This window comes from Austrofundulus limnaeus, unplaced genomic scaffold (genome assembly GCF_001266775.1).
Source record: "Austrofundulus limnaeus strain Quisiro unplaced genomic scaffold, Austrofundulus_limnaeus-1.0 Scaffold48, whole genome shotgun sequence".
Classification (NCBI taxonomy): domain Eukaryota; kingdom Metazoa; phylum Chordata; class Actinopteri; order Cyprinodontiformes; family Rivulidae; genus Austrofundulus; species Austrofundulus limnaeus.
Window position 1 is genome coordinate 1,294,140 of NW_013952450.1, and position 11,759 is coordinate 1,305,898.

General features: G+C 41.2%; 1 protein-coding gene across 1 annotated transcript in view; it reads right to left on the reverse strand.

Annotated features, from left to right (window-relative positions):
- Positions 1–391: 391 nt before the first annotated feature.
- Positions 392–11,759, reverse strand: part of sbk1 (SH3 domain binding kinase 1) — a 13,784-nt gene continuing 2,416 nt past the window's right edge. Inside the window, exons 2-4 of the mRNA XM_014008185.1 lie at positions 1,942–2,183; positions 1,637–1,839; positions 392–1,222 (exon numbers count right to left, since the gene is read on the reverse strand). Of these exons, the coding sequence (XP_013863639.1) occupies positions 401–1,222; positions 1,637–1,839; positions 1,942–2,183 (1,267 nt within the window). The 3' untranslated portion in view covers positions 392–400. The remainder of the gene's footprint in view (positions 1,223–1,636; positions 1,840–1,941; positions 2,184–11,759) is intronic.

Consider the following 11,759-nt stretch of genomic DNA (forward strand, 5'->3'; position numbering starts at 1 on the left):
TATAAAGATATGGAGTAAGCTTCAAATCATCAGCACCACCACAGTATATGGAGAGGAAACACCAATATGAGGTTGGCAGAATGAGTGGCTTCTTAGAGGAGCATCTAGGGTTTCTTAAATGCTGCCTGCATGGCTTCTCCGCTTAGGAAGCAGTCTTTGGTCACAAATCAAAACTTGAATCTCATTAGATATCAGTGATCAGCTGTCCAAGTGTTTACCACTGATTCATGATGTCCTTTTCCACAGCTTGGAACTGGACCCTGAGTTTCACTTTCAAGGTTTGAGTACCTTTCCTTTGTTCGCTTAGTCTCTGTGGTAGTCATTAACACCTCTTTGCAGCTTGTTTTTACTGTGAAAAGCAATCTGTTTTTTTTTTTTGTTGTTTTTTTTCGCGCCAACATCACACACAGATTTCTATCGCTGTCGCCATCACCATCTGGCTTTTGTTCTTGTCTCGGCCTGGAGATTGGTGCTGCCCGGGCTGCTCCTCTCTGGGAGACAGCGGATCGGAGAGGACACTGCGTTTGAGAGGCGCCGGGCGCAGACAGGTCGTCCCTGGAGGGGTGGACTGGTCAGGGTGTCTGTGAGAGGAACGCGAGGACAAGGAAGCCGTGCAGCTGCCGGTGCACACGCCCGAGTTTGACCTCTCGCCTCTTTTCGCCCGGTAAGAGGCTCGGCGCCTGAGCTCACTGACCAGCTCGTACTTGATGAAGCAGAACACGTCCTTGACCCCGCAGCGTTTTTCCGGCTCGGCGGCGAGCAGCCTCTGAAACATGCGCAGCGCGTCGTCAGTGAAGCGGCGCCACTGAGACGGGTACGTCCCCACCGGACAGCCCGCCTTCTGCCAGCGCCGAAACTCCTCGTAGAAGGCGTCGGCCTGCAGCGCCGCCTCCCAGGGGAAGTTCCCCGTCAGCATGCAGAAAACCAACACGCCAAACGCCCACACGTCCAAGCTGGTCGTCACGAGAAACCCTTCAGAGCGGTTGGCTCGACACACCTCCGGGGCCGTGTAGGGGATGGTGCCGCTCACCCGTTTGACACGGCAGCCCACCCGTCGGGTCATGCCAAAGTCGGCCAGCTTGATGCGGCGGCACTCACGGTCAAACAAGAGCACGTTCTCCGGCTTGACATCCCGATGCACCAAACTTTTACTGTGCATAAAGTCCAGAGCCAAGCCCAGTTGTTGCATGCAGCGTTTGACCATTTCTTCAGGCAGACCCACCTGTGAAACAAAAAACACAAAGTGAAATCATCTGAACTCTCATAGACAAGCTATACTCTGACACAGCAGAGAAGCCAAGACAAGATAGAAAATGGAAATGTGAAAGTACATAAAAAAGTCATATCTCTAATTATAAAAACCAAAATAAGATCCTTCATTTGAAATTCAGCTGCAATCTGTTTTAACGACTCTTTAAAGACTTTTAAAGTTAAGCACTTCTTGCACATCAGCTGGAATAGGACCAAAGAAAAATGAAAGCTTTTGTGCGGAAGGAAAACCAGAATGAACACTTAAATCCCTGGAGAGCTTGTTAAAACCTCTGTTTCCGAACWCTGGGGCTGATTGGAGCGGCTCCGTTTGGGCGAGGATGGTGACTGGGTGGGGTGTGGGGGAGGGGAAGGACAATAGCACTACCTGTGGTGGTATGATGTCGAAAAGGTCTCCGGCGGGGGCGTATTCTTGTCCGAACACGTAGCTGTCCTCGGTCTCAAAAAGCACATCGAGGACTTTGATGATGAAAGGGCTGCAGCTCAGCGAGCCTGTTAAACTGTATTCTCGGAGGAAACTTTTGAGCTTCGTCTTGTTCTTTGTGACAAACTTCAGTGCTATCTTGGTGCCTGGAAAAAGGTGAAACCAATGGCTGATAGGTACTCTGGATGTTTTATGGGTAAAGCAAACAAAGACTACATCTTGTGTTGTCCGTGCGTTGACTAACTCACCTTGTGTCCTGTGTGCCACCAGGTCAACCTTGCCGTACGTGCCCTTCCCCAGCTCACGGATGTGCTCGTACTGTTTGGCTACATCTGCTGCAGACAGAGAGGTGATGGCCAGCGCCTGCATGTCCTCCACCGGGACCCCTGCGCCATAGGTTGTCTTGGATGTAGGCGAGCCTCCGCTGCTGCCTGCCCGTCCTGGCCCAGACGGAGAAAGAGACAAGCTCGTCTTGACACCATGTGGCAGGCTGATGAGGAGAGGAAAATACTGTTAGAATAAATTCACTATGTTTCCCCCCAGCATATATTGTACAGTTCTTTCTTCCAACAGGACAGCTGAGACAAGGACACTCATTTTAATGGGATCAATACGGAGAACAGCATCAACATGGGGAAAGAAATTTCCGTAAATGTATTGGACTTCCTGTGGCTTCTAGATTACTCTGACTGGCTTTCAGATATGGGAGACCTCAGACAGCACTTACTGGCAGGCAGCTATGGAAAAATCAATAGATGGAGGGGCTAACAAATGGCAACAAATTTAGAGAGCTGCCAGCATCAAGGGCCGCATGCCGCAAATAACAGGTGACCACTCTCCACTACGTTAAAAAGTTTGTGTTGCTTTGAAAAATAATACATTTTGCATACTGACTGCCAAAAAGGTTAAAACGAGAAAAAATAAAATAAATAAAAATAACTTTGCAAGCTTTATATTTATAAAGGTAATCTTTGAAGGTAAACATGTAGCAGTTATCTTTACATGAAGAGACATGTAGCTATATGCACATCTCCATTAGCATTCAAACAAATGATAAAAACTATAATAAATGATGCAAATCTTGCGACTGATCTCACTCATTGTCTCCGTCTCTTACCCTCTTTCCCCTTTCCGTGTACACGCAATCAAATTTAATCATCCAATCATGCACAGCATGCGCACACACAATACTAATAGGCACCAAATCAGGAGAAAACCCCATTGGTGATGGCTGCTTTTCATCCATCAGTGAAAGCTAAATGCTTTTGTTTTTCCTCCCCCCAATTTTTTTCCCCTGCAGCCAATTTTTATAGCAGCGCTGCTTTAAACCAGGTTCAGAGTCATAAAAGTGTCTGTCACTTGCTGGGTACGTTTTGTGAAGCCAGTCGGATTGAGACAGCGCTGCAGCGCTGAGCTTACACGGTGAAAACACGGACGAGGAAGTTTAATTCAGACATTCGGCGGGGCGACGATCGCGTGGGAGGGGTGAATCTAAAACAAGACTCAACCCTTTGCAGCCTTGTGTTCCTGACTCAGTGTTCCCTTTTAAAAGTAAGAAAAAGGCCTAATGAAAATAGACAGGGTGCCCTACGCTCCACATGCATCCCCGCAGTTAACACTTGCTTCTTGATTTGATCAAAACTGTGGAGACGATTATATAAGAAACCATAAATACTTCAGCCAACTCATGCTGAGCGTGTTCAATGGATTTACCCTTCAGAGAGCCAACTGGAGACGTGATCAGAGCCCAGACCAGTTAGTATTTTAAGTGTAGTSATTAAACTTTTAAACAGGACAGACAGACGGACAGACTGGTAGCACATTTCCTCTGACTGCCCACCTTGTGTGGCCCCATAGCCTCAATCAGAAAGAACCGAGGAGAGCACAGGGAGCACTTGTTTACTGGCACCAGCTCCTTGCAGTCAGCTCCATGAGCAGAATGAGCTGCTCTCCTAATCACATTACTCATTACTCAGCTCCTACAAAGACAACCCCCTCCCTCTTGCTCCATTTCCTTTGAAAAACTAGATTAAGAGTCCTAAAATGTGATGAGCGGTTGGACCTTTCTGCAACGTGACCCAGAAAACCCGGTGTGGAGCTTGTGAGGTGTGTCGATAAAGTTATACCAGGGAAGACGATTGTGTGAAAGTGAATGTTTGTCGAGGGGTGGGTGGGGGTTGCTGGGGTGGTCTGATGTAGCTGTGGCACGGAGACGCTCTATCAAAGGCCCTTTGTGCTCTCACCTCTAAGAGGGAGCAGCTGTGAGTCTCAGAACAACTGCAACATTAACTACCTCCGATCTGCCGGGCTGCCCTCGAGTCCTCGCCGCTCCTCTCAGGCAGAAAAAAAGACAAGGTAATGTTCACACGCTCCACATACAGATGAGGAGTCACGATCAGACTGGAGAGGGTTCGACCCCTTCCCTCTTTTAGACCCCATTCACACCTGGCAATAACTTACATCCTGAGCTAATTGGATTCTGATAGCACTAAAAAGCAGCTAAAGTAAAATCTTGCGTTGGAAGCATTCACTTTTAAACCAGCTTCAGAGGAGGTCTGCGCCTCGTTTATCTGCATGCGTTTGATAWTCTGAACACAACTGTTTTGTCGCGATGTTTGATATCACCGATGTCCTTTACGATACTGAGTAAACCTCAAGCCAGTTTTGGCGATACTGATATGATACTTTGTGAAAATATACCTAATGTGTGGTAAATTTAAAGAAAGTGGCGAATTTCACAGCTTAATAAAGAGTACAGGATACTGGAGTAAGTTATTTATTCTCTCATATACTTATAAAATTAGAAGCATATTGACGCTGCATCCTCGTTTACAATATAGCCCAGCTAATACAACAGGAAAACCACAGGACACACTCATACAAAATGTGTCAAAAAAAGTGAAGTAAAATAATAAAACCATTATATAGATGATTGTTTATTTGATCTACAGTAGAACTACTATGAAAATGAAAAGTTGCATCTTCATTTTTGTTACCTGAACATGAAAATACTGAACATGTAACTTCAACAGACTTTCCACTAAAATTATTGCAGTTTCAAAGTATTGATGTTTKGATTTTAGAAGCAATTTTAGAGCATAAAGTTCTGGTATTGGCAGGATCAATATATTTGTATGGATTTGCAGATCACTACTGTCTCGAGCCCCAAAGTAGGAACTGAAATGACGTGACCCTCACAAGCAGCACAGTTGTTACCTGGATGTCTCAGAGTAAAGAATAAAGTCTGCTCCGCTGCCAGTTGTAGGGACAATAATTTAACTATCCTAAGAAAAATTTCAAAGAAATGACTTTTTTTGTTTTTGTTGTATAAAACTTTTTAAAAAGTCRTTTAAGAGAATCCTTCAGAAAAATGTCAGTATTTTGTGAATTAAAGAGCTGTGCCACCTCAGATTTGTCAAAACACAGTGTCAATTTAATTTATGATTGTTTTAAAGCTGATGGGACTCACTGTAAACTGTGTTGGATCAATCACAGAACAGTATTGCATTATATTCATACATTATATATTATAGTGGAGCTGTGTAAAACAGCTGACAGCCCTCTGTGGCTGCGTGGGTATCTGCATTCAGAGTGCAGTAATTGATATCCGATCGCAAAAAAAACGCTGGATGTACACATTTTACTGGCAGGTGTGAACTCTTAATCGAAGCTGTCCACTTGCAAGATGGATGTTAGTGCCAGATCTGAACRGGGCCTAAAAGTTAATTATCTGCTTTTTTTAAAAAACAACTTCATGAGCTGGCTGCTTGTTCAACTACTTATGTTGTTTTTGCAGGTAGTGCTTAAAAAGGTCWAATTTGTTCTCCTGGTTCCATAAAAGCAAACCTGAAGCAACAACAAGAGCAGGATTYTCCCCCAGAAATGCATTGACAATTCTCCTTCATTTAGCAATGATTCAAACAGAAAGCATATTTTTAGCACTCACCACTTTATCATAAGAAAAGCAGCTCTCCAAAAAGGGATAAACATCAAACTTGCTGCACAAACAGAGTCCCTTCAACTTAAATCATTTTAATTACTTTAATACCTGATCCGTTGAAACAGAGGTGTCACAAAACAGATTTTTAGACTTTTTTAATGGTAGAGCATTTTTATTGTGCATCAGTTAGCATGTTTAGATCCAGATTTAATTTTAAACCATCAATGAATGTACACATTTGCAGCTTCGCAGACACATGGGTGTTGCCTGAAACACAAAAAAAAGACAAACTGTTGCAGCAACAAGGACAAAATATTGTAACCATTGTGGTAGTTTGTGTTTAAACTATGAAATTTATTGGCTTCAGTTTTGAAAAGCAACGGCCAATAAGAAGAGCTGACCACAGTCATTTGTATTATCACCCGCCAAATTGTTTTGCCTCTATCCATTACATTTCTGTCTTTATCCATTTGGATGTAATTTTATCCAAAAATGGTTTTGACTTCCTAAATGTTGTAGATCTCAAGCTAAAACTTGGTGGCAATAACTGCAAGTCATTCACAACATGTATTTTGAGCTTTAACAGATGGCATGAAATCTCGCAATAATCCTTGAATCAGGATTTGACCAAAATGGCTAGAACCCTGTCTCCTGTGATCACAATCACAAAATTATTCATTACTTTTAGGAATGCTAAGCCTTGTTGTAGTAGATACTTGTTGACAAAGCAGGTTCTTCGTGTCTGTTTCCGATTACATGACGCCGTCACTGATATCATTGTTTTAACTGTTGCAAGACCAGCTTCTCTGTTCCCAAACAGTCTATTTTTGGCTGAAACGCTCCGAACTGCTCAAAATAGTCTGGAGCCTGTTTGATGTTTGTCGGAGAGAGAGAGAGAGAGAAAAAAGGAGGGGAGTGAGGAAATGATGCATTTGAAATGAGCTGTGACAGAGGCAAGACTCCAATCAAAAAATGGATTCAGAACTCAGTGATTAGCGAGGATGTAAATCAGGGAATTGGAGTTTCGGGGGAAAAAAAGGTATTTCAATGTACACAAATTACCCATTACTAAGAGATGAATTCAAATCAGCCACTTTAGACACTTGTCTGTTTAGTCTCATCACTCTCTTTCCATTTTMTTTCCTCCCTTCTCCTGTCGGTTTCTGCAAACAAGGCACTAATGAAAGAAATAGACCGCAGAGCCTCCCCCACGTCTTTACCTCTCTTTATACTAATGGACTCGCTGCTTGGCTCTGGGCAAAAGGTTTGTCGTGGATAAAAACAGATCTCTCAGTTTACTGTCAAAATGCCCAACACGCTTTGCYTCTGGGTCAAAGTGAAGCTGCTGGGTGGAATTCAAAATGACTAAAGTTGCTTTTTTTACTGTCTCTTTGAAAATATGGAGTCAAATTTAAATTTTCCTTGAAAGAGTGCATATCGCCCACCAACTTTCATGCCATTTAAGCAAAAATCCTCTATTAAAGAGGAAAAACAGTTGTGAGACGTTACGCATTGTGTTAGTTTCATCAAAATCTGTTCTGGAGTTCACAAGACATTTCACTGATAGACAGTGTCGACTCGAACTATTAATGTCAAAGTTTTACAAATAAATAAAGATGTCACACTGATTATAATTCTTCAAGTAYGAGTCCAGGATGACTTTCAGCTACTACCCCACGAAACTCAAACTTAAAATCTATATAACTGGCTTACAGCCATTTTTTTGTGTTTCCTAAATTCATTTGGCTGTAGAGCAGAGGTTCTCAAACCGGGGTCCCAGGACCCCCAGGGGTCTGCAAGAGGTATCTTGGGGGTCCTCAAAAAATTTCACTAAACTGTTAATTTGGTTTTTATTTTTTAAAATGCATGGGGAACGATGAACTAATAAAAACAAACATAATAAACTAAATAAAAATATATATTCCCATGACCTTTAGGGATGAAATGACATCTTTTAAAACATAATGGGGTTTATGAGGGGGTTCCTGGAACTTTTCCATCTTTGTAAGGGGTCCCCAGACCCAAAATGTTTAATAGCCCCTGCTGTAGAGGACATCTTGAATAGAGTTGACTCCAAAAGTTGGTGAGTTGTAGATAAATGTGCAACAACTTTTTTTAGAGTTTCACTAAAATCTGACCCATAACAAAAAGTTGGTCAGCTGTAGATGATCAAATGCATTCAGTGGTTTTTGTGATATTTTGGTAACTAACAAGCAGATGTTATAATTTCTCACATGATCAGTTAGCACTCAGAGTGTTGAGGACATCTTTGGGGATGGCATTTGTTTTTTCTACCTAAAGGCCTTCCTCAGGACAGCTTTAGGACTGTATGTTCCCCATTTGGGCAGCTTTCTCAGAGGGACTCATGAGCTGTTGGTTTTTTCATCTGTGTGAACACAGATTCCAAAGAAAAAAACCTCCCGTCGTGCCGTGGTACATGATCAATCAACCCTGTCTGCAGATACTCGCTGTCTGACAAATCAGCTGTTCTCAGCTCTGCTCAGCTCCCATATGGATCCCTGCTGGGCCCACACCAGACTAACCTTGTCTCTGCGCTTTCTCTTTCTCTGTTTTCTATCACAAACTCAATAAGGTAACCTCAGCCTTGTGGCTGAAAGACTTTAGGAGAAATGTTGGCACTCTGCCACCTCCTGCTGGGATGACCGAGAGCTCAGGGAGGAGWAGCCCAAGGAGAAATGTCCCCTAAAACATTGTTAGCTTTGCAGACACTTCAAAGACATTTCTCTGAAATTACACTAACTAATTACAGTCAGATAACGACCAGGCTGTTATCTGCCACAAATGGGCTGGCAAAGCAAAGTAATGGACTTGTACTGTATTTATCCACCAAATTAATCAATCAAATTGACCTTTTTGTTTGTCTTTTGTGTTAGAAAAATATTTAATGAACCACAGCATCTGCAGCTGGTTAACTTTCAAAGACGGCACCGTTTTAGTTGGCTGCTACAGTTAACCAGCTTTAACACAAAATACCTAACACTGAATCAAATTTACAGATACTGAGCTAAAGTTGTGGTAGCTAAACATTATCCTCAACACATACTCTAAGCATTAACAAAATCGCAAGAGATTACGCTTAATAAGGGCTTTGCAGGGTTTGATCAAAATGGTAACTCCCTCCTTTCCTTTTGTCTCATTTTAAAAGTAAAAGGTGGTGATCAGTGTTGCTTAATTTGTTCTGGGGATCAGAAACATCCCCTCATTCAAATAAGAAGCAAGTGTAGAAAGTTGTAATCGGTTTGAAATGTAATAGCARCGTTTGTTTTTGCCTTAGAGGCCAATTTACCCCTCTGACATCTTTTATATCAGCTAGTTGGTAGCTTCTCTGCTCATAATGTAACAAGGAAAATAACATTAAACAGTCATTGTAAGAATAAAGCAGAGCCCTAGGATGTTTCCTAAAATGACTAATGGAGTCTGTTTTTCCTTTTTTTTTTCAAGAGAAGTGGAGCGGAGCTGCACTGTTACGGTGCAGACACACCTGTGCAAATATGACCTTCAAAGAAGAATCAGGAGGAGAAAACGTGTTCTCGCAACCTTTCGTTTGACATTATGAGYTTGGAGAAGGATATTTAAACGAAGATGTAAATGTAAATTTGGAAATAAGTCTCTTATATCTGTAAATAGGAGACCGTCCTGGGATAAGCAAAGATCAAAAAAGCACAATCAAAAACAGAAAAGAAACATGGAATAGATCATTTCTTATGCTTGTGTTTCTGCCAGTGACCCACACAGGGATCATTTTACAGGGAGAGGGAATGGAACCAATGTATTCTATAGCATAATGACAAATTGTACCATTTGTGCAAAAARCTCCCAACTGAAAGAAAAAAGCTTAAAGCTTGTAAGATGGCAAAAAAAGTAAAAAAAAAAAACATTCTGAAGAACAGGGAAAAATCTTCTAAACAAAAGTTAAAGACATAAAGCAGCTGCAACTCTGATAAATGAAGCAACCCCTGTTCTTTTTTATTGTAATTTAAAGCAATACAGCATGATTTCTTTTAATAACAGAAAACTGAAACATTTCTCATTTTAATACCTTTTTGAAATTAGGTCATCTGGTGCTCACTTAGTCATTGAGAGCAGGAAAAATGATGCCAGTGGTGTCCTCTATAATTTGMATACCGCTGCGTCCTCGGGCAGTTTTCCTGCATCACTGCAGTTTAAGATTAAGGCTTTGGTTCCAGATATTTCCCCGGACACCTGAKCATGAGTGCCAATCGTAATAAAAATGGGGCTCCTCCTCCCTGTGTTTTCCAATAAGAGGAACCTACTGGAACGAACCTCCCCTCCATGRCAACCTCCCAATGCCGTATTACCTCCAGTTATAATAGGGAGGCTTCATCATCTGAGGAAGATGAGAAGGAGAACAAAAAAACAACTTCGGGGCGGGGGGGAATCAAGCCAGGCAAGAGTTGAAGCTTTCCTTCCTTTCAGTCTGCGTCCCTTTGATGTCAAACACATGGGGGAGATCTGAGTCTTAATATGAGTTGGGTGAAATGGGAACGTTGCTAAATGATGCAACAGAAGTATAAGATGATTAGTTATGCAGCTCAAACGCGAAAGTCCTGAACCATAATGTCACTAATGTTGATTAGTTCAGCTGCAGCCACTGAACTCTTCTGCCCCCGTCTTTTAAACTGGAAACAGACGTGCTTTAAAAAGACAGTCTGGTCATGTTTTTTTGGTACCTTAATAGCCATAACATCAGTCACATATCTAACATCTAGCCTAAAAACTTCTGTTACTATATACAAATGAATTGACTAAACATAAACATTAATAGATGCACGAAGCATGGCCGCCATTGCTTGTCGTCAGTGCCTCCCCCAGAAAATTTTCACATGCTGGCCATGAAGATTTTAGGGTGGCACTGTGCTCCACTTCAAGGTGGTGAGCAATTTAGAGCAGGATTGCATTTATTTTGCAAATTAGAAATAATTTATTAACTCATTAATTCTGTATTTATTTGTTTGGTTTTACATTTGTGACTTAATTAAAGATGATGGTATGAGTGTGGGGCAGTGGTGGCCAGAAWTTTTTTTTGTTTCAACTTAAAACCAAACTATCATTTTTTTAGGTGCTGCCATTTTGCATTTTTGGAGCCAGCACACACCACTATAGCCTCAATATTAATTGTGGGCATATTGATCTAAACATTGCATCATGTATCAAATCCATGATGACATTRTGACTGTTGTTGCACTTACTCTATGTATCCAGCAAATTACTCAAATTTCCATTCTCTTCATCACTTTATTTACACTATGGTCTTTAATTTTCCCATCTGGAAGATTTTTTTTACATTATTTTATGTGATTTTTGTTACATTACTGATTTCTTTTTTGTTTTTTGCAGTAGTGACTTAATAAAAAAATGTGTAGGAGAGTTGATTTATTATTTGTACCCTTTTACAATATTTTAAATTGCTGTAGTTTGTTATTTAAAAAACATTTTTGAGCTTAAATTAATGTCCTGTGTTTTATCACTAAAGGCAAAATATTAAAATTTTATTTCAATGGCATTTCAAGGGGAAAATCTGCAGTATTATCAGCAGTATTAGCAGTGTTAGCCCTTTAATTGCTTGATGTCAGATTGATATCAAAATTTCCTGTATCGACCATGTACAATATGTATGGACAATATATTAATAGTTTATATGGCCAAGATTTTCCCCTATTTTTCAGGTATACAAACATATAGGACAATCTTCTAATAAAAAAAATCCTTCAAATTTATTTGTCTTGGACCAGCAGCCTGTAAGGAAATAATTTCCTTTCCTCTGTGTTTCTCTACCGCTGCTGATGCTGTTATCTGCACCCCATGGTCCACAGTCTGCTTGTCTGCTCCAAACCCAAATCCCACCCCAACACCTAAAAAAATACCTCAGGTGATCTTTTTTTATTGTGCCTGTCATATAAATGGATTGGGGGCTTAGAAGTTGTACTATAGCCAGCCACTTGGGGAGTTTGATCTTTGTTGCTTCAACTTCTGGTTTCTGGTCCTGTTTCTAGTTCTAATACACCTTGATGTACAAACTTCAGATGACTATTTGACACTTAAAAATGACCAGATTCTCCCTTTAACTATCTAAACGTACGTTAG